At 37.8% G+C, this 22,532-nt stretch overlaps 1 protein-coding gene across 1 annotated transcript in view; it reads right to left on the bottom strand.

Annotated features, from left to right (window-relative positions):
* The window catches only part of CCNB3 (cyclin B3), a 49,020-nt gene that overhangs the window by 11,189 nt on the left and 15,299 nt on the right, over window positions 1-22,532 (bottom strand). The window contains 3 exon segments of the mRNA NM_001005763.1: window positions 13,959-14,051; window positions 15,257-15,352; window positions 16,200-19,038. Coding sequence (NP_001005763.1) covers window positions 13,959-14,051; window positions 15,257-15,352; window positions 16,200-19,038 — 3,028 coding nt within the window.

Genomic DNA, 22,532 nt, shown 5'->3' with positions numbered 1-22,532 from the left:
CTGTGAATAAATGACAAAGCCAATGCTTGTATAGCCTCTTTCCAGTATCTCTCTTAGGCACTTGGCCACCCATGTAACTAACGCATTTTATGAAATGGTAACATCTAAAGTGTAGATAGTATCTGAATGAACAGTTGAAATCTGGAGGCAATAAATATTCCAATCAGCAGCAGTGTCAGTTATAGCAATCCTCCTTCCTTGAATAGAAGACAGTATTCTACTAACAATTCTACCACTCAGAACTACATAGAGCAAGTCTAATTGTTCTTGTGACAGCCCGTTAGCTTCTGAAGACAGTTACCATGATTCCCATAAATTTCCATTCTAGACCAAATAACTAGACTTCCTCTAACTATTCTTCACATGATATGGTTTTCTGTCCCCTCAGCCTCAGGCTCCAAATGAGGAGCCTAACTTGGTGCCAGTTAGAGAAAAGCAGCAGTGATCTGGATAATTCAAGCAGCTACAACAAAGACAAGAAACCTTTCAGCCCTGTAAGCAAGGGTCTCTCCCTCACAGCTGCCTTTGGCTAGCACATCCTTCTAATGCTTCATAAATGCTCTTTCTAATGCTCCTTATCTGGGGATGGGTAAGAAGAAACAAAAGGGAAGTAATAAATAAATAATGATGGAAAATATAAATATTACTCTTAGCAGACACTAGAAATGACAAATACCCACCATTTGCTTCGATGTGAATGGAACTGGAGGCTATTATGCTGAGTGAAGTAAGTCAGTCAGAGGACAATCATTATATGGTTTCACTCATATGGGGAATATAAAAGATAGTGAAAGGGATTATAGAGGAAAGGAGAGAAAATGAGTGGGAAAAATCAGAGAGGGTGACAAAACCTGAGAGACTTCTAACTCTGGGAAATGAACAAGGGGTAGTGGAAGGGAAGGTGGGTAGAGGGAATGGGGTGACTGGGTGACGGGCACTGAAAGGAGCACTTGATGGGATGAGCACTGGGTGTTATACTATATGTTGGCAAATCAAACTCCAATAAAAAATATACATATAAAAAAAGGAGGAGACAAACTTGACAAAACTTATCTCAAATTCCAAAACTCAATAGACCATCTTCTGCAAAGATGAATAAATGGAGAAAATCACCCATTTATATGAAAAAGAACAAGTAATTTTTCAAGGAGAAACGTTCTGAGAAACCAGAGCAAGTATTTACTTATGAAACCTTTTCACTTCAAAGAACTGAAATAAACTTGTAAAAAGTATACTCTCAACAATATCTGAGAGGACACTGAATCTATGAAGAGAACACACCAGGATCCAGAAAGACTGGTTTCTGATGGAAAAGCAATTACTTAATTAAAAATGTAACAGAGTAAGTGAATAGTACATTAAGTTATGACAAATCAAATCAATGATTCCAAAGGCTGCTTTAAGAAATTCTCCCAGAACTGAGAGGTATGAGAGAGTTGAAGATAATGAATGAAAACCTGAGACAAAAGAATAGATTCTGGAGATGCACATGTGCACGCACACACATACACACTTAGAATGAGATAAGAGGCGAAGAGAAATAATAAATAATAGGTAAAAATTTCTCTGAGCCAGTCTCTCCTCTAGTCATCCAAGAAGCTGAAAGGAAAGAAGGTTAAGCAGAAGAAGGTAGCCCCAGCCCCTGCTGTTGTGAAGAAGCAGGAAGCCAAGAAGGTAGTCAATCCTCCATATTAGAAAAGGTCCAAGAATTCTGACATCAGACAGGACACCCAGCCCAAAAGGGTCCTCACTTGCTTTGTCAAATGACCCCACTACCTCCAGCTACAGCAGCAAAGAGCTATTCATTATAAACTTCTAAAAGTGCCTCCTGCCAGTTCATCCAGGCCTTGGACCACCAAACGGCTACTCAACTGCTTACACTGGCTCACAAATACAGATGAAAAACAAAGCAAGAGAAGCAACAGATTGTTGGCCCAGGCTGAGAAGAAAGCTGCTGGCAAAGAGGATGTCCCCACTAAGAAGCTGCCTGTTCTTCAAGCTGGGATTATTATTATTATTTTTTTTTATTTATGATAGGCACACAGTGAGAGAGAGAGAGGCAGAGACACAGGCAGAGGGAGAAGCAGGCTCCATGCACTGGGAGCCCGACGCGGGATTCGATCCCGGGTCTCCAGGATCGTGCCCTGGGCCAAAGGCAGGCACCAAACCGCTGTGCCACCCAGGGATCCCCAAGCTGGGATTAATACGTTCACCACCTTGATGGAAAACAGGAAGGCTCAGCTGGTAGTGATTGCACATGATGTGGATCCCATTGAGCTGGTTGTCTTCCTGCCTGCCCTGCGTCTTAAGATGGAGGTTCCCTACTGCATTATCAAGGGGAAGGCCAGGCTGAGGTGTCTGGTCCACGGGAAGACCTGCAGCACTGCTGCCTTCACACAGGTTAGCTCAGAATACAAAGCAGCTCTGGCTAAGCTGGTGGAAGCTCTTGGGACCAATTCCAATGACAGGCATGTTAAGATCCACTGTCACTGGACAGGCAATGTCCTAGGTCCAAAGTCAGTGGATCACACTGCCAAGTTGGAAAAGACAAAGGCTAAAGAACTGGCTACCAAACTGGGCTAAGTGTATGCTGCTGAATTTTCTGTACATAAAAGTAATAAAAAGTTATCTTTCAAAAAAAAATTCAGGGGCACCTGGGTGGCTCAGTGGTTAAGCGTCTGCTTTTAGCTCAGGCCATGATCCTGGGGTCCTGGGACCAAGTCCCACGTCAGGCTCTCCACGGGGAGCCTCCTCCCTCTGCCCCTCTGCCTATGTCTCTGCTTTGCTCTCTGTGTCTCTCATGAATAAATAAATAAAATCTTTAAAAAATTTTCTCTGAGCTAAAGAAAGATTGAATCTTCAGACTTGAAAGGATTCACAATACACTGGACAAAATTAAGGAAAATATATCTACATCTAGAAATGTCAAAAATGATTATTTGTAGGAAGGTAATGTATTAAATAATAATATGGATCACTTTTAGATCCATTATTTTTATTCTATAAAGATAGAAGCAGAAATAAACTAAAAGTGTGCAAATTGTCTCATTTTACTTGAGAGGCAATTAATTAATAGATCAGGTACACTAGAGGGGTTGATTAACTAAATAAAGAACTATATCCATATAAAAGAATATGATGCAATACTTTAAAAGAATAAAGTAGATCTATGATTATATTGACTTTTTTTTTTAAGATTTTATTTATTCATAGAGACACAGCTAGAGAGAGAGAGGCAGAGACACAGGCAGAGGGAGGAGCAGGCTCCATGCAGGGAGCCCAACGTGGGACTCGATCCAGGGTCTCCAGGATCACGCCCTGAGCTGCAGGCGGCGCTAAACCGCTGCACCACCAGGGCTGCCCTATGATTATATTGAAAGGTCACTAAGACATTCTTGAGAGCGCAAGGTACAGAGCAATGTGTACAGCATGACCCTATTCATATAACAAAAATATCATAAAACCCACACTCTTTTAAAAGCTGTATTTTATGTGTATATATGCATATATGTGTGTACATCCATATATTATTCATAAAATTCAAGATTTTTAAAGAAAGGATAGTCAAAAACTTAAAAGTGATAATACACAAAAGGATCTGGAAGGATACACACTAAATTATTTATAGTTACTACCTCTGAGGAATAAGAAGGGTTGATTTTATTCATATACATATACACAAATATATATGAATATATATAAACATTATAAATCTGTATTAATTTTGTAGTTAAAAATTTGTATAGGGTAGAGAATTTAAGGTGAAATGGAGGAGAGGAAGAAATGCCAGGAGAACTTAACTAAACAATGATTGTAGATGGTTACCACACTGATCCCAGACTTTGATAAGTTAAGTAGAAAAATAAATTAGCATATAAATTATATAATTATTAGGTCAAAATTAATTGATATAATGATCTTTGTATTCTATAGAGAATACCTATTTTCTATAAACATCGGTTAATCATTTATAAAAACCCATTATATCTGAAGCCATGAAGAAAATCTCATTAACTTAAGAAAAACAGAAATCATCATTCAGCTCAGATTCTAAACACACAGTACAGTAAACCTAGATATCAGCAATAAAAGGATAAACCTTTGAAAAAAATAGTAAACACTATTCTTGAAAAACAAAACCTAGGTCAATGAGGAATTAAAAATTGCAATCACAGATTATTGAGGAAAAAAACAAGATAGCTATAACACTAGCTTACCAAATTAATGGGAGGTATTCAGAACTGTTACTTAGAAGAAAATGTATACCTTTAAAGTTTTTATTATGGAGTCAAAATAATGAAAATAGACTAAGCATGCATTTTAAGAAGCCAGGGAAAACAACAAAACAAGCCTTAATAAACTAAGTGAAGTAACAAATATGAAAGATGTCAATAAATTTTTTAAAAAGGAAAAGTTATACATATATCCATGAGCTGGTTCTTTGACCAGAAAACTGAATGAAGTTTTTGCAAGGGACATCATGCACATGTATGTAAATACACAAAAGCAAGCTAACACATCACACACATTTTAAATGAAAAAATAATTACAAAGGATTATAAAGGAATACATATACAGTCTATGATAATAACTGTGAAAAACCTATAAGATGGATGGATTTTAAAAAAGATATAAATCACAAAAATGACTCAAGAATAGCAATAAATCCTTAGTAGGCCAATAATCATCACTAGACTTATCAAAAAATGACACACATAAATGGTAGCATGCATCAATAAGTTCATGGGCCAGTTCAACAGGGAAAATAATTCCTGTGTTAAACTTAGTACTATGGGAAAATTTATCTAGTTATGTCCAGCTAGAATAGTCCTGGTACTACAACTTAATAAAGACAGCACCTGTGACCAAAACTTACAAAGGAATCTTATTTGTGAATACAGAAGTAAAAATTCTAAATAAAGTATAAGCACATCAAGTCCAAGAATAAACTAAATAAACTAAGTTCAGCAAAGCAGATGAATACAAATAAGTACAGAAAAAATACTGCTTTCTCAATATATGAATTTTAAACTTAAAGAAAAAATGATTAACATTCATAACATTAAAAAAAAGGGATCCCTGGGTGGCGCAGCGGTTTGGTGCCTGCTTTTGGCCCAGGGCGCGATCCTGGAAACCCGGGATCGAATCCCACGTCGGGCTCCCGGTGCATCGAGCCTGCTTCTCCCTCTGCCTGTGTCTCTGCCTCCCTGTGTCTCTGCCTCTCTCTCTCTCTCTCTCTGTGACTATCATAAATAAATAAAAAAATTTTTAAAAATAACATTAAAAAATTCCTCAATACCCAAGAAAAACCTTTCAATTCAGTAAGACCAATATGAAGAGAATATTTTAAAATTTAAAATTGTAAAAGAAGACCTTGTAACTGAACAGATACAATATAATTGGTGTGGAAAGTTTGATATTGTGAAATCTGTGAATTCTCCCTGAATTAATCCCAACATGCTATTATTGAAAAGTTAACAAAACTATTCTACAGCTCATCTGGAAGAATTAATGTGTTAGAGCAACCATGAGTATTTTGTAAAATAAGAGGCAATAAATGTGTTACAAAGCCATAATCATAAAAACAGCATACTACTAACAGTAGCACAAACGTACTAAAGAATATAATTGGAAATACCATAAACAAAGTATATGTGATTAAAGATTAAGAGGGACAAAATTCCAGTTATAAAACAAGTCACAGAGATGAGAAGTACAGCATAGAGAATATAGAGTCAATAATATTGTAATAATGCTGTATGATAACAGATGGTAACTACACTTATCGTGAACATGGAGTAATATACAGAATCACTGAATCACTATGCTGTACATCTGAAATTAATATAACATTATGTATGTATGTCAACTATACTTCAATAATAAAAAATACGTCAGGACGCCTGGGTGGCTCAGCAGTTGAGCATCTGCCTTCGACTGGGGTCGTAATCCTGCGATCCCAGGATAGAGTCCCACACAGGGCTCCCTCCATGGAGCCTGCTTCTCCTTCTCCCTCTGCCTCTCTGTGTCTCTCATGAATAAATAAATAAAATCTTTAAAATAATAATAATAATTAAAATATGTCATTTCAAACCAGTAGATGTTATTAATGAAAGCCAATAATTGGTATTAGAATAACTGGATAATCATTGGGGGAAGGTGTATAGATGCTGACGCCAATATCAAAATAAATTCCAGACAAAGATTTAAATGTGAACATGAGGGGTGCCTGGGTGGCTCAGGCAAGCATCTGCCTTCGACTCAGGTCATGATCCCGGGGTTGTGGGATCAAGACCCGCATCAGGTTCCCTGCTCAGCTTCTCCCTCTCCCTCTGTCAACTCCCTATGCTTGTTTGTTCTCCCTCTCTCTCTCTCTCTCTCTCTCAAATAAAATATTAAAAAAATAAACATAAACATGAAACTATAAATGTTCTAGAAAAAATTTCAGAGAAATACTGATATAATTATGACTGGATAAGACTTTTCTAAGCAAGAAACAAATCTTAAAACCATAAAGAAAAAAACTGATGGGCTTGACTACTCAAAATGCCAATGCTACTATACATCAACTTAAAGAAAACATATTAAAATTTTTCATTTATCAGATGGCAAAAAAATAACACTCTCTTTTGGTAAGATGATGAAATAATCAATTTTATTCAGTATAAGTACAATGGGCATTTCAGAAGGACAGTGCCTATATGTACAAACATTCTCAATGTACATTGCTTTAATCTAATACTTATATTCCTTATTACAGAAAAAAAACTACAATTATGAACTATGGAAGCATATGCATGTTCACAATAGGGTTACTTCTAAGAACAAATTTTATTTATTTATTTTTAGCAAAGGAGTAAAATGTATATTTTGAAAATATATTTTTTCCATTATGATATATGTCATATATGGAGAAAACTGCATAAAACTTACTTGTACAATTCAATGAATATTTATGAGGTGAAATGCATATAACCATCACTCAAGTCAATAAATTACACATGGCTAAAACCATAAAAATACTTCCATGTAACCTTCCTTGATTATAATCCCATTTCCTACGCCCAGAGGTAATTTACTATCCTGACTTTTGTAAAACCCATATTTTTTTTGTTTTTTTTTATATGTATTTTTATTGGAGTTAGATTTGCCAACATATAACACCCAGTGCTCATCCCATCAAGTGCCCCCTCAGTGCCCATCACCCAGTCACCCCATCCCCCCACCCACCTCCCCTTCCACTACCCCTTGTTCATTTCCCAGAGTTAGAAGTCTCCCATGTTTTATCACCCTCTCTGATTTTTCCCACTCATTTTCTCTCCTTTCCCCTATAATCCCTTTCACTATTTTTTATATTCCCTGTATGAGTGAAACCATATAATGATTGTCCTTCTCTGACTGACTTGCTTTACTCAGCATAATAGCCTCCAGTTCCATCCATGTCAAAGCAAATGGTGGGTATTCGTTGTTTCTAACGGCTGAGTAATATTCCACTGCATATACATTTATACCACAACTTCTTTATCCATTCATCTTTTAATGGACACCGAGGCTCCTTTCACAGTTTGGCTATTGTGGACATTGCTGCTATAAACATTGGGGTGCAGGTGTCTCAGCTTTTCATTGCATCTGTATCTTTGGGGTAAATCCCTACTAGACCATTCTCTTACACCATACACAAAGATAAACTCAAAATGGATAAAAGATCTAAATGTGAGACAAGAATCAATCAAAATCCTAGAGAGGAACACAGGCAACACCCTTTTTGAACTTGTGACAGGCAACTTCTTGCTAGATACAGCTATGAAGGCAAGGGAAACAAAAGCAAAAATGAACTATTGGGACTTCATCAAGATAAGAAGCTTTTGCACAGCAAAGGATACAGTCAACAAAACTAAAAGACAACCTACAGAATGGGAGAAGATATTTGCAAATGACATATCAGATAAAGGGCTAGTATCCGGGACAGCTATTAGAAATGACAAATACCCACCATTTGCTTCAACATGGATGGAACTGGAGGGTATTATGCTGAGTGAAGTAAGCCAGTCGGTGAAGGACAAACATTATATGTTCTCATTCATTTGGGGAATATAAATAATAGTGAAAGGGAATATAAGGGAAGGGAGAAGAAATGTGTGGGAAATATCAGAAAGGGAGACAGAACGTAAAGACTGCTAACTCTGGGAAACGAACTAGGGGTGGTGGAAGGCGAGAAGGGCGGGGGGGTGGGAGTGAATAGGTGACGGGCACTGGGGGTTATTCTGTATGTTAGTAAATTGAACACCAATAAAAAATAAATTAAAAAAAGGGCTAGTATCCAAGATCTATAAAGAACTTATGAAACTCAACACCCAAGAAACAAACAATCCAATCATGAAATGGGCAAAAGACAGGAACAGAAATTTCACCAAAGAAGACCTACACATGGCCAACAAGCACACGAGAAAATGCTCCGCATCACTGGCCATCAGGGCAATACAAATCAAAACCACAATGAGATACCACCTCACACCAGTGAGAATGTGGAAAATTAACATGACAGGAAACAACAAATGTTGGAGAGGATGTGGAGAAAGGGGAACCCTCTTGCACTGTTGGTGGGAATGTGAACTGGTACAGCCACTCTGGAAAACTGTATGGAGGTTCCTCAAAGAGTTAAAAATAGAGCTACCCTTCGACCCAGCAGTTGCACTTCTGGGTATTTACCCAAAAGATACAGATGCAGTGAAAAACCGAGACACCTGCACCCCGATGTTTATAGGAGCAATATCCACAGTAGCCAACTGTGGAAAAAGACTCAGTGTCCATCGAAAGAGGAATGGAGTGCGGCTTCGGTGGCTCAGTGGTTTAGTGCTGCCTTCAGCCCAGGGTGTGATCCTGGAGACCTGGGGTCGAATCCCACGTCGGACTACCTGCATGGACCCTCTTCTCCCTCTGCCTGTGCCTCTGCCTCTCTCTCTGTCTCTGTGTCCCTCATGATTAAATAAATTTGAAAAAGAGAAAGAGGAATGGATAAAGAACATATGGTTTATGTATGCAATGGAATATTACTCAGCCATTAAAAATGACAAATACCCACTACTTGCTTCAACATGGATGGAACTGGGGGGTATTATGCTGAGTGAAATAAGTCAATCGTAGAAGGACAAACATATGGTCTCATTCATTTGGGAAATATAAAAAATAGTGAAAGGGAATAAAGGGGAAAGGGGAAAATGAGTGGGAAATTCAGTGAGGGTGACAGGACTTGAGAGACGCCTAACTCTCGGAAAGGAACAAGGGGTAGTGGAAGGGGAAGTGGGTGGGTGAGGGGATGGGGTGACTGGGTGACGGGCACTGAGGGGGGCACTTGACGGGATGAGCACTGGATGTTATACTATATGTTGGCAAATTGATCTCCAATTTAAAAAATCCAAAAAAAAAAAAAAAAAAAGAACTCCTAAGTATGAATAAGTAATTTTTAGCAAGGTCAACACACCAATTCCAATATTTTATACCAGTAGTATACAAATGGAAAACTAAATTTTAAAAAATATCATTTACAATGGATCCAAGAAAAAAATTTTTGGTATAAATGTAATGAAACATGTACAGGATCTATATGGTAAAAAGACAGAAATCAAAGATAACCGAAATAAATGAAAGACATGTCACATTCATTGATATGGAAGATTCAACACAGAAAAGATGTCAATTCCTTCCAAATTCACCTACAGATGTGTGTTGATGATCCCCAAGACCACCTCCAGGTACAGTGATTCCTAGTCACAGGACTCCGCATATAGTCATAATCGCAGCTATGATTATTATATAACAAAAGATAGAAAGCAAAATCAAGTAAATGAGAACATGGGCAAAGCTTGCCAAAAACCAGATACAAGCTTTCAGGAATCCTACCCCAATAGAGTCAGTTGCTCAGGATACGTTTAATTCTTCCAGGAAGGAGATGTGACAATACAAGTAAAGTTCTGCCTACCAGGGAAACTCATTAATGACTCAATGCCTAAGATTTTACTGTGGGCTGGTCATTTAAACACCCTCTGCTTAGTATGTCCCCAAATTTCAGACTCACAAAAGGAAAGCAGGTGCTCATAATAAACCACACTGTTTATACAAAGAGTTTAGGCACAGTTATCATTGAGGGAGGTTTTTATAGCAGTACAGCAAACTGTTTACCAGTCAACTTCTCAGATGCCCAGACAAGGACCAACTTTGCAAAACAGGACTTTCTAAGGATAGCAGTATTTGGCCTGTTAACTCTTTTCTGCACAAGATGTAACTCAATTCCAATCAAAATCTCAACAGGATTTTTTTGTATATATAGACAAATTGATTCTAAAATTATATAGAAAAGCAAAGGAACTAGAATAACTAACAATTTGGGGGAAAAAAGAGTTGGAAGGATCACACTACCCAGTTTTAAGACTTACTATAAAATACAGGAATAAAGACAGTGTGATATTGGCAAAGTGACAGACACAGAGATCAGTAAAACAGAATAAAGTATAGAAATAAGTATAGAAATAGATCCACACAAATAAGGTCAGTAGATTTTTGGCAAAGCTGTAAAAGAAATTTGGTGGGGAAAAAAGTATATTTTCCCAAAAATGGTGTTAGAATAACCAGAAAGCCATACGCAAAAAAAATAATAAAAAAAATGGATTCGACCTTAAAAATTCATACTATTTATAAAATGAACTCAAAATGGATTACAGATTTAATATTAAAACTATAAAACTTGTAGATAAAATATGAGAAAATATTCATGACCTAGGTTTTGGGAAAGAATCCTTAAAGAGCACAATCCATAACAGAAAATCCTGAAAAACCAGACTTTATCAAAATTAAAAACTTTTGCTCTGTAAAAGACCCAAATAAGAGAATAAAAAGGCTACAGATTGGTAGGATATATTTGTAAATAACATATCCAACACAGGATTTATATATAGAATATGTAAAGAACTCTCAGTAACTTGATACAAAGAAAATAAACTACCCCATTTAAAAAAATGGGCAAGACTTAAAACACTTCACCAAAGAGGATATTTGGATGACAAGTGAGTATGATGTTCAACATTATTAGCCCTTGATGAAATGCAAATTAAAACTATGGTGAGATTCTTCTACTCACCTATTAGATGGCTAAAATTAATAAATACTAATACCAAGTGCTGACAAGGATACAGAGCAACTAGAACTCATGCACTATAGGTGGATCTCAAGGGAATTATAGTGAATGGTAAGTTATCTCAAAAGGTTATGTACTGTGTGATTCCCTTTATATAACATTTATGAAATTATAAAGTTATAGACATGAAAAACAAATTAGGAGTTCCCAGGGACAGGAGGGTGAGGGGAGGAAGACGGCTGTTGCCATAAAAGGGTAACATAAGGGATCTCTGTGGTAATGGAATAGTTTTGTATCTCAACTGTAGTGGCAGTGCTTATAAGATTTTTTTTTTGCTTATAAGATTTTTATGTTTGATAAAACTATACAGACTAAATACACACAACAAATAAAAACATGTAAAACTGATTAAATTTAAATAAGGCCTGTGGACCTTAATTATGACACTATAATATAGTTACGTAAAATGTTACCATTGGGAGAAAGTAGGTGAAGGGTATACAAGACTTCCTTAAGTTGTTTTTTGCAACTTCTCGTGAATCTTACTTTAAAACAAATATTGGGGTGCCTGGGTGGCTCAGTCAGTTAAGTGTCTGCCTTTGGCTCAGATCATGGGCCCGAAGTCCTGGGATCGAGCCCCAGCAGGTAGTGTGCATCTTCCTCTGTCCTTCCCCTGCTCATGAGTGCTTGTGCTCGCTCTCTTTCTCTCAAATAAATAAAATCTTTTAAAAATTAAATGTTAAAATTTCATAGAACTATATATCCAAAGGTCCACTTTACTGTTCAAAAATATAAAAATTAGAGTTATAAAAACAGTATACATATTTTCTAGAAATGTTATTCTCTATCAAAAGGTATACATTAACATCACTTATGGAGCCTTATAAAATATACATGCCCCTTTACCCAAAAAATACAAAAACATTAATTCAAAGGGATACATGCACCCCTATATTTATTGCAGCATTATTTACAATAGCCAAACTATGGAACCAGCCCAACTGTCTATCAATAGATGAACGGATAAAGAAGATGTGGTACATATACATAATGGGGTATTATTCAGCCATAAAAAAGAATGAAATCTTGCCATTTGTAATAACATGAATAGAGCTAGAGTGTATTATGCTAAGCGTAGTCAGTCCATGAGAGAAAGACAAATATCAGATGATCTTACTCATATTTGGAATTTAAGAAACAAAACAAAGAAGTAAAGAAAAAAAAGAGAAAGATAAGTCAAGAAACAGACTCTTAACTATAGAAAATAAACTGATGGTTACCAGAGGGGCAGTGGGTAGGGGATAGGTAAAATAGGTGAAGGGGATTAAAGAGCATACTTACCATGATGAATAAAATAAAGTAATAAGAAATGTTTTAAAATAACAAAAAATATATATGTATGTGCCTGGGACACACTCCCACAATTCTGATTTGATAGTATGGGATGGGACCTGGGCATTTGTGATTTTATGATCCATGCACTAAAGGTGCACCCCTAAAGTAGATGCTCATCACTTTAAAAGGAGGGATAATATACACGCACAAATATTAATAATCATGAGTTGCAGGATCACAGGTAATTATCTATGACTTTGCTATAACAAATGTGAATGTGCAATAAAAATAACAATAAAGTTTTTTTTAAAAAAGATTCAGTTCATCATTCCAGCTAATAGAGGTATTTTATCTGATATCCATTTATTTTGAACCCTATTCCAAGTCTCATGCCATGCAATATTTGATGAGGGTATGTTTTCTGTTCTCATCTATATCACTAATAAAAATGTTGATTAGAACAATGTCCATGGTGGGCACCTGGGTGGCTCAGTGGTTGAGCATCTGCTTTTGGCTCAGGTCGCGATCCCAGGGTCCTGGGATGGAGTCCCACGTCAGCCTCCCAACAGGGAGGCTGCTTCTCCCTCTGCCTATGTCTCTGCCTCTCTCTGTGTGTCTCTCATGAATAAATAAATAAAATATTTTTTGAAAAAAAAAGAACAAAGTCCATGGCAATCCTATTACCTAATTTATTATTCTTCATTATTTCTATAAGATGAGAAGCATTTTCATGTTTTGCTGATATCCAAATATATCATGTCTACCATATTTTCCTAGTCTGTTACTTCGAAGTGACTCTGAACCACTCTCTGACACTCAATAAAGGATATTAAACTATATTACCTTTTCTTTCCAATTATATTGTTAAGACTCTTCTGGACATAGCCTATGCCTTATATTTTCTTACAAACTCCATAGCAAGCCATTCAATGCCATTCATCAACAAATATTTATTGGCACTCCACTATGTGCCAGGGACTATTCTGGACTATCCTTCCTTTGTGTAAACTGATAATTAAGTTTTCACAGCAGTATTCTCTCAACATCCAACCCTGAATAAATAGCTCCTGCCATGTCTGGTTCTGCCATGTCTGCCACACTGCCCTTCCTATTACCCAGTCTCACCCACAGCTTGAAAGACTTTGTCACTGACCTCTATTCAAATCACTAGATAGACTTTTACAAAATTCTGAGAATGATTAAACTACCATACCATCATTGCCTTTTCTACAAATATTCTCTCCTTCCACTGAGTTTTCATAGTATCTTATGTATAACATTCTTATAGTACCTAATATATTCTTTTTTTAATTTTACTTATCTTTCTGCATGTCTTATCCTGTCCCCTAGATCACAAGCTCCCTGAAGGCAGGAACCATGGGTCAGCTCTGTAGATCCGGAAAATTTTTACCATGCTTGGCATCTGGTGATACTGAATGAATAATCAATAAAGAGAAGAGCAGCCCCTTAAAGCAGCAGTTGCCAGGCTTACCTGCACCTCTACCAACCAGTCCACAAGAATGGCCCTCATGCAACTACTGATGTCAGTCTGCTTATTCATGTATTCTTTAAGTATGAACTTTTCCTGGAAGCAATAAAAACGAAATATTAATCCATAAACTCTTCTTATAGTTCAAAAATGGTAACTTATGAAAAAAGTACTTGCAACTAATCTCAGAAAAAGAAACTGTAACAACATAATTAACTTCTTCAGTTCTAATTCATTATTTTCAGCTGGTATCAGATAGGGGCAGATCAGAATATCCTTTTCCAGACAAGTTCTAGTTATCCTTAGGAAATGGTTGCACAGCATATTCAAGCATCAGGTTGGCTATCGAGGAGTCCAGGGAGAAAATGGAAATATGGGCAGGAATGCACATATAAAACTCTGGATGAATACCAAACAGGTTCTGCCCCTTCTTTGCAATTTAATCTAAGGCACAATGCCATGCTATGTAGAGCAGTGCTTCTCAAACTTTAACACATGGCACCTGGGGATCTTTAAAACTCACTTTCTAATTTAGAAGGCCAGGTGGGGCTAGGTTTCTGCATTTCTAACAAGATCCCAAGTGAAACTGACACTGCTGAGCTAAGGCCCATATGTGTAGTATAACAAAGTTATTTCTTACATCCTCCAGGCTGTACTAGAAAAAGTAAAGAATCTGGAATCAGTTAACCAAACATGATGCCTCTAGAGAAAAGACAAAATTTTCATCCTCCCTCTTATGCATGGCTTGCTAAAATTTTAGTTGGTAGATAATCTTGGTCCCATCTGTTCCGGAGAGAGAGAGAAGAAAACTTGGAGTCAATGAATTTTAGTGGTCAAGGAGACCGGCAGATCTCAAAGGAGGAAGAAAATTTCACCAGGTTGGAGAGTGATTTTACATATGATGCCAGATACTTGCATAGAAAGGGCAAAAGATTTCTGACAGCAGCCACTCAGAGACTACTAGACACTGTCTCCTCAACAATTAGAGTGCAGGCTTCAAGGTACTCAGACTTTTAGACCATATCCCAGCTCTACTGTATACTAGCTGTGTGACTCTTAGCAGTTTCTCCAATCTATAAAAAGGAGATAATAATACCATCATGAAATTATGGGGAGAAGATAATGTTATAAACCCCTTAGCCCCCAATGTCTAACTTACACTAAGCTACCAGTAGATGTCAGTTGTTGCTGTTATTATTTTAATCGTCATTATTACCTCCCCTTTCAACTTGCATTTGAAGGATGGAATGATGAGAATATGAAACCTAGAAATCCTCCCCCTCCAACAGCCACCTACATACCTCTCTCTCCTTCATGTAACTGAAGATATCCTTGGCATATATTGAGTTGAAAAATGGATCACCGTGGTTCCTGTCAATATCCTCCAATGGGGTCATCTGCTTGGAAATCACCAAAAAGATAATTAGGAGGATAAAGATTCTAAGGAAGGCTTAGCACACACACATAAAGCATGCACTCCTTTCTTCCCACTGTCATCTTCTGCTAAGGTTCCTCAAGCGACATATATCCTGGGCCACAACACAGTACCCCTTGGTCCTTCAATCCTCATACTGCTAAAGTGGCTAAGAAATGTTTAGTCCTTCTTGTACATGCCTGCTCTGCCCTAGGAACTAGGCACCATTTTTACAGGTAAGCTCAAGACTCTTCAGGAAAAATACTCTTATTTTACTATTTCAACTTATGTTACATATCTTCTTATGTCACTTGTTTTGTTCCAATGCTTTGATCTAACCCAATTAATCTTCTTGGTAGCCTTTTCCTCTCTTCTACACCTTTACCCAGTTTATTTTGCCTACAACAGGGGTATTTCTCCTCCTTCTTGCCAAATCTCATTCCTTCATCCTTCCAATTTACAATTAAATACCATCTTCTGTGGGAGATGCCTCTGTGGACATTACCCATCTTTGACTGGAGTCCACTGTAATGCAGACTGCAATTAATAAGAAAGGCAATTTCCTGACATGTACACACACACACACACACACACACACACACAAATATTCCAGATCCTTGTGGGTATTTCTGAAATAAATACTTGCTAATTGAGTACATTTCTATGCCAAATGGAAAGTCAAGAGATACCACAATGCCAACTTGATTTAGTATAGCTTACTATATACAGATCAATTGCTTAGGGAGGCAGGAAAAAAATCTCTTTGCCAGCAGCCACCTATAGGACAACAAAGAACACGTCATTTAATTTAAGAAGAGAGAACAGAATACCTCCTTCTGTGAGCTCTCGCCCCAAGATGAGGAAGGTTTATTGGAACTGGATTCACAAACACTGGACTTGCTTGTGGTACTCAACTTGCCCACACTGGACATGCCTGCTCTGGATTCAGGAGGAGTGCTGGGCACACGTGAGCTGGTTTCAACTTGGAGGATCAAGGAATCTTCAAGAGAGGTATCTTCCTTTTGGGTGGGATTCTCTTGCAAGGCCAATGGCTCCTTCAAAGACAACTCCTTCCCAGTGCTGTGTTTCTCATTCAAGGAAATTATCTCCTTGAAATGGAATGCTTCATTGAGGGTAGGTTTCTCCTGAAAGGACAATGGCTCCTTGAAAAGGGTCTCCTCCTCACTTCTGGGCTTCTCCTGCAAGGCCAAGGACTCCCTTAGGATGGCCTCCTCAATGCTGGGCTTCAGAAAAGCCAGTGGCTGTTTAATAAGGGATTCTTCATTGGTAATGTTCTCTTGCAAGGCCAACTGCTTCTTCAAGAGGAATACCTCCCCCTGAGCAGTGGGTTTCTTCTTTAAAGATAATTCCTTCTCAATGCTTGTTGCCACTTTAGTGGAGAGCTCCTCCTTCAGAATTGATGGTTTATTTAAAAGGGATTCCTCATCAGTAGTGTTTTTCTCCTGCAAAGTCAATAGCTTCTTCAAGGAGTCCTCCTTGGTTTGAGTCTTTTGCAAGCCCAAAGCCTTCCAGAAGAGGGATTCATCTTCGTTGGTAGGTTTAGCATGCAATGAAAATGGCTCCTGAGAAAGGAATTCCTCCTTAGTAGTAGGCCTCTCCTCTAAGGTCAATGGTTCCTTAATATAGGGCTCTTCTTCAGTGGTGGTCTTTTCTGGCAAGGTCAATGGCTTAGTTGAGAGGGATACCTCCTGTGGAGTGGTATGCTTCTCTTGCAGTACTGATGGATCCTGGAAGAGGAACTCCCCTTCAGTTGTAGACTTTTTATTAAAGGGCAATAGCTTCTTAAAGAGTGACTCTTCTTCAGAGGTGGTCTTCTCTGAGACCAGTGGCTTTTTTAAGAGGAATATCTTCCCCTGAGTGATTTCCTTTTTCTTTAAAGATAATGGTGTCTTGGTAAGGATTACCTCCTCAGCTAAAGACTTCTCCCTAAGTGACACTGGCTCCATAAAGAAGGAAGCCTTATCTTTGCTAATTATATTCTGCAAGTCCAACAGTTCTTGGCAGATGGACATCGTTATTTGAGTGGTACACTTCTTCTTCTTTAAAGATAAAGGCTCCTTGGTAGAGACCACCTCATTTGTGGTATGTGTCTTCCTAAAGGAAATTGGTTCCATAAGAAATTCATCTTCACTACTGACATTCTCCTGCAATGCCCCTGGCTTCTCCAAAAGGGCCACCTCCCCCTGCATGGTATGTTTCTCTTGCAACACAGGTGATTCCTTAAAGAAAGACTCCTCAATGGCGGACCTCTTTTTAAAGGACAATGGCTCCTTAATGTGTGTCTTCTCTCCAGAGGAGGTCTGCAATACTAGTGGCTTCATCAAGCAGGACCTCTTACCCTGAGCAGTAAACCTTTTCCTCTTCAGAGAGGATAGTTTCTTGGTGGGGGTTGCCTCCTCAGTGGTATGTTTCTTCTTAAAAGCCAAAGGCTCCTTTAAATGTGACTCCTCCTCAGTAAGTGTCTTCTGCAAGGTCAAGGCCTTCTTCAAGACAGACACCTCCTCCTGAGTGGTGTACTTCTCTTGCAACATGGACAGCTCAGTGGTGTTCTTCTTAAAGGACAGTGGCTCCTTAACAAATGACTCCTCTCCAGGGGTGGTCTTTTGCAATACTAGTGGCTTCTTCAAGTAGTACATCTTCCCCTGAATGGTACACTTCTTCTTTATAGGTAATGGCTTCTTGGTGGGGTTTGTCTCCTTGGTAGTACATTTCTTCCTAAGGAACATTGGCTCCATAAGAAATTTATCCTTACTGTCTTTCTCCTCCTGCAGTACCTGTGGCTTCTTCAAGAGGACCACCTCCCTATCAGTGGTGTGCTTCTCTTGCGATGCAGAAAACTCCTGGAAGAGAGACTCCTCCTTAGTGATAGGCTTCTTTTTAAAAGACAATGGCTCCTTAATGAGTGCCTTCTCTCCAGAGGTGTTCTGGGATTCTAATGGCTTTTTCAAGTGAGCCATCTTCCCCTGAGTAGTATACTTCTTTAAAGATAATGGCCTCAAGGTGAAGGTTGTCTCCTTCTTGGTAGGTTTCTTCTTGAAAGCCAGTGGCTCCTTAATGAGGGGGGACTCATCTTCAGAGTTGGTCTTCTGCAATACTAGTGGTTTCTTCATACGGGACACCTTCCCCAGAGTGATATACTTCTTCTTCTTTAAAGATAACATCTTCTTGGTGGGGGTTACATCGTCTGTTTTAGGCTTCTTTCTGAAGTTTGTTGGTTCCATAAAGAAGGAATTCTCTTCAACAGTGATGTCTTGCAAAGCCAAGTCCTCCTGATATGTGCACATCTTCTTTAAGGATAATGTTCCTTTGGTGATGGCTACCTCCTCAGTTTTATGCTTCTTCCCAAAAGTGATCAGCTTTACAACAAACTCATCATTGCTGTCAGCCTCCTCCTGTACAGATGTTGGTTTCTCCATGAGGGATATCTCTCCCTTATTTGTGAACTTCTTTAAAAACAATGACCTCTTGATAAGGCCTGTGTCCTCAGTAGTGGATTCCTCTTTTAAAATTAATGGCTTTCTGAAAAATGATGCCTCCTCAGTAGTGATTGTTCCGGAGGTGGTAGATCTCTCCAGAATGAGTGGTTTCTCTGTAATATTTGGTACCAAGGTAGTAGAGACTACTCCTGGTGAGGATTCCAGCTTATAACTGTAAAAGAAACAATGTCTGGGTAAGAAGAACATAGTTCCTAGAATCCTCAACAACCATCTCACTTTGTTGCTGTATTTACCAAAAGTATAAAAGAGGAAAGGGCTTCAACCTCAAGAGACAGATTAAAGGGTAAAAAAAATCATGGGTACCATAGTGAATCAAATAAGTAGTACACTGTATAATTTCTGTGGCCTAGGCTAGCTAGGTTCTCACACTTTTCTGAAAAATTCTTCCTGAAATCCATGTTAGGCTTTCTTATATATGAATTATTTCATTTATATACAAAGTCTTTATTATAATACCACATTGTACGAGTATGAGTTATCTGCTATTATATAAGTCTCCCTCACTAGCTGCATTTTTCTTTGTCTATAACCACCAGGCATCTGGTAAAATGCAGGCTGAAATTAATACTGCTTGAAGGCTTATGAGAGAATTATAAGAGAGAAGCTTATGAGAGGCTTATGAAGTCTTAGAAAAGAACGGTGGGCTGGTACTTAATGTTGGTGGTATCTAACCACATCCCCTTCAACCTAAGCTATTCATGAGATACTTTGCAGTGAAGAGAATAAAAAGACCAAAATAGACATTTGTTTAACATATGTCAGATTCAAAGCTTTTGTTTTGAACAGGATTTCATATTCAATTAGTGACTAACCTAGTATGACCAAATCACTGGAAGACTAGAAATCAGAATGAGAACTGAAGGCAAATACAATCATCAGTTTGAATAAGAGTAGGTGCGTCCAAACTAGATATCATATGATTGCATTTATAAGATATGTCCAGAATAGGCATACCCATAGAGAAATATCCATGAAAAAAAGCATATTGGTGGTTGCCTATAGCTAGAAAGGGGCAGGGAAGGGGGGTATAGAATGGGGGACTGGGAAATGAAAAGGGGCTACTAATGGGTTCAATTTTGGGGGCGTGGGCAGCCCCGTTGGCTCAGCAGTTTAGCGCTGCCTGCAGCCCAGGGAGTGATCCTGGAGACCCAGGATTGAGTCCCTCGTCGGGCTCCCTGAATGAAGCCTGCTTCTCCCTCTGCCTGTGTCTCTGCCTCTCTCTCTCTCCTCTCTGTGTATTCTCATGAATAAATAAATAAAATCTTTAAAAAAATAAAAATAAATAAAAAAAATAAAATTTGGGGGCGTGTTAAAAAGTTCTAAAATTAGATAGTGGTGATGGCTGTGCAACTCAATGAATATAATTTAAAAACCACTGTATTGTTTAAGAAAAAGAAGTACCTGGAGAGATTCCACATAGCCAGATAGATTCCAGGTCCCTCCCGATGAGAACTTTTAAAGGTTGTCTTCAGATAACCTAGTTATGATAAAGAGTATGCCTTCTGGAGCTGGACTGCTTGGATTCAAATCCTGGCTCCTCCACTTACTGGCTGGGTAACCTTGAGCAAGTTATCTGTGCTTCACTTTTTTCACCTATACAATGGGGATATTACCTCCTTCATACGGTTGATGTGAAGATTTGATTAATTAATAGGCAATGAAAACATGTAAAACAAAGAACAGTTCAAAACAACTGCATGCCAATTAATCAGATAACTTAGACGAAATGGACAAATTCCTGAGAAGACACAAACTGACTTAAAAAGAAAACAGAAAAAAAAAAAAAGAAAACAGAAAATCTGAGTAGACCTATAATAACTAAAAACATTGAATTAATATAAAAACTACCCATGAGAACATAAAAAATAGTGAAACGGAATAAAGGGGAAAGGAGAAAAAATGAGTGGGAAATATCAGAAAGGGAGACAGAACATGAGAGACTCCTTACTCTGGGAAATGAACAAAGGGTGGTGGAAAGGGAGGTGGGTGGGGGGTGGGAGTGACTGGGTGACGGGCACTGAGGGGGGCACTTGATGGGATGAGCACTGGGTGTTATGCTATACATTGGCAAATTGAACTCCAATAAAAAAAATAAATGTTATATATATATATATATATATATAAACAAACTACCCATGAAGAATAGTCTAGGCTGAGATGGTTTTGCTGGGGAATTCTACCAAACTTCTAAAGAAGAATTAATACCAGTTTGTCATAAAGAAACCCAAGAAATAGAAGATATAAAAACAGTTACCAACTCATTCTATAAAACCGTATTTCTCTGATACCAAACAAAGATATCACAAGAAAATTATAATGTGGTATCTCTTAAAAATACAGGTGCAAAAATCCTCCACAAAATACTAGCAAACCAAATCCAGCAACAAATAAAAGTATTATACATCATGACTAAGTGGGATTTGTCCCAGGAATACAAGATTATTTTAACATCCAAAAAATCGTATATCAAACTATATTAATGGAATATAAAACAAAAGCAACATGATCATCTCAATAGATCCAGAAAAATAATTTGACAAAATACAACACCCTTTCATGACAAAGCACTCAATAGACTAGGATTAGAAAGGAGATTCCTCAACTTGATAAAGGGCATCTATGAAAAACTCAAAGCTAATATCATACTTAAGGGTAAGAGACTAATGCTTTCCCCATAAAACCAGGGAAAAGAAAAGGGTATCCAACTCTTCTTTAGGGGATGGGATATTTGTAGTGTAGCAGTCATATAACATTGCTGAAGCTTTAGGACAATGCCCCTCTAATTCTCTGAATAAATTCCAAACTCTTTGCCATAATCTGCAAGGCCCTGGTGATCTGGTTCCTGTTTGCCTCTCCAAATTCATCTCTTAAGAAACAATAGTATAGGAAATAGGTATTGAGTATCTATAATATCATAGGTCTGGGGTGATCAGAGTAGGCTTCCTTGATAGAGTGACCAACTGTCCTTGTTTGTGACTGAGAGGGTTCCTGGTATGCAGTATTAAAACTTGGCAAATCTTAGAAAAACCAGAATAAGTTGGCCACTCAATTCTTAGAAGACAAGGATATCCAACTCTTGACACTTCCATTCAACATAGTACTAGAGGTTCTAGCCAGGGAAACTAGGCAAGAAAATAAAATAAAAGGCCTCCAGATTGAAAAGGAAGAAATAAAACTATGTGTATTAGATGACATGATTTATATATAGAAAATCATAGGAATCCACACAAAAACTATTAGAACTAATATACAAGTTTAGCAAGGTTCCATGATACAAGGATCAATATACCAAAATCATACATGTTTCCATATCCTTGCAATGAACAGTATAAAAATGAAATTAGGAAAACAATTCTATTTACAACACCATCAAGGAGAATAAAATGCTTAGAAATAAATTTAACAAAAGAAATACAAAACATATTCTGAAAACCACAAAAATGTTGAAAGAAATTAAAGATCTAAATAAATAAAAAGATATCCCATGTTTGCGGGTTGGAAGACTTAATTTTAAAATGGTAATACTCCCCAAATTGATTTATAAGTTCAAGACAATTTCCGTAAGAATTCCAGCTGGCTTATAAGTGGACACGGACAAGCTGATTCTAAAATTTACAAGGAATTGCAAAGAACCCAAAATAGTCA

The sequence above is a fragment of the Canis lupus genome, chromosome X, assembly GCF_011100685.1.
Source record: "Canis lupus familiaris isolate Mischka breed German Shepherd chromosome X, alternate assembly UU_Cfam_GSD_1.0, whole genome shotgun sequence".
Classification (NCBI taxonomy): Eukaryota; Metazoa; Chordata; class Mammalia; order Carnivora; family Canidae; genus Canis; species Canis lupus.
Note: the sequence above shows the minus strand (reverse complement) of the source record. Positions and strands in the feature narration are given on the sequence as shown.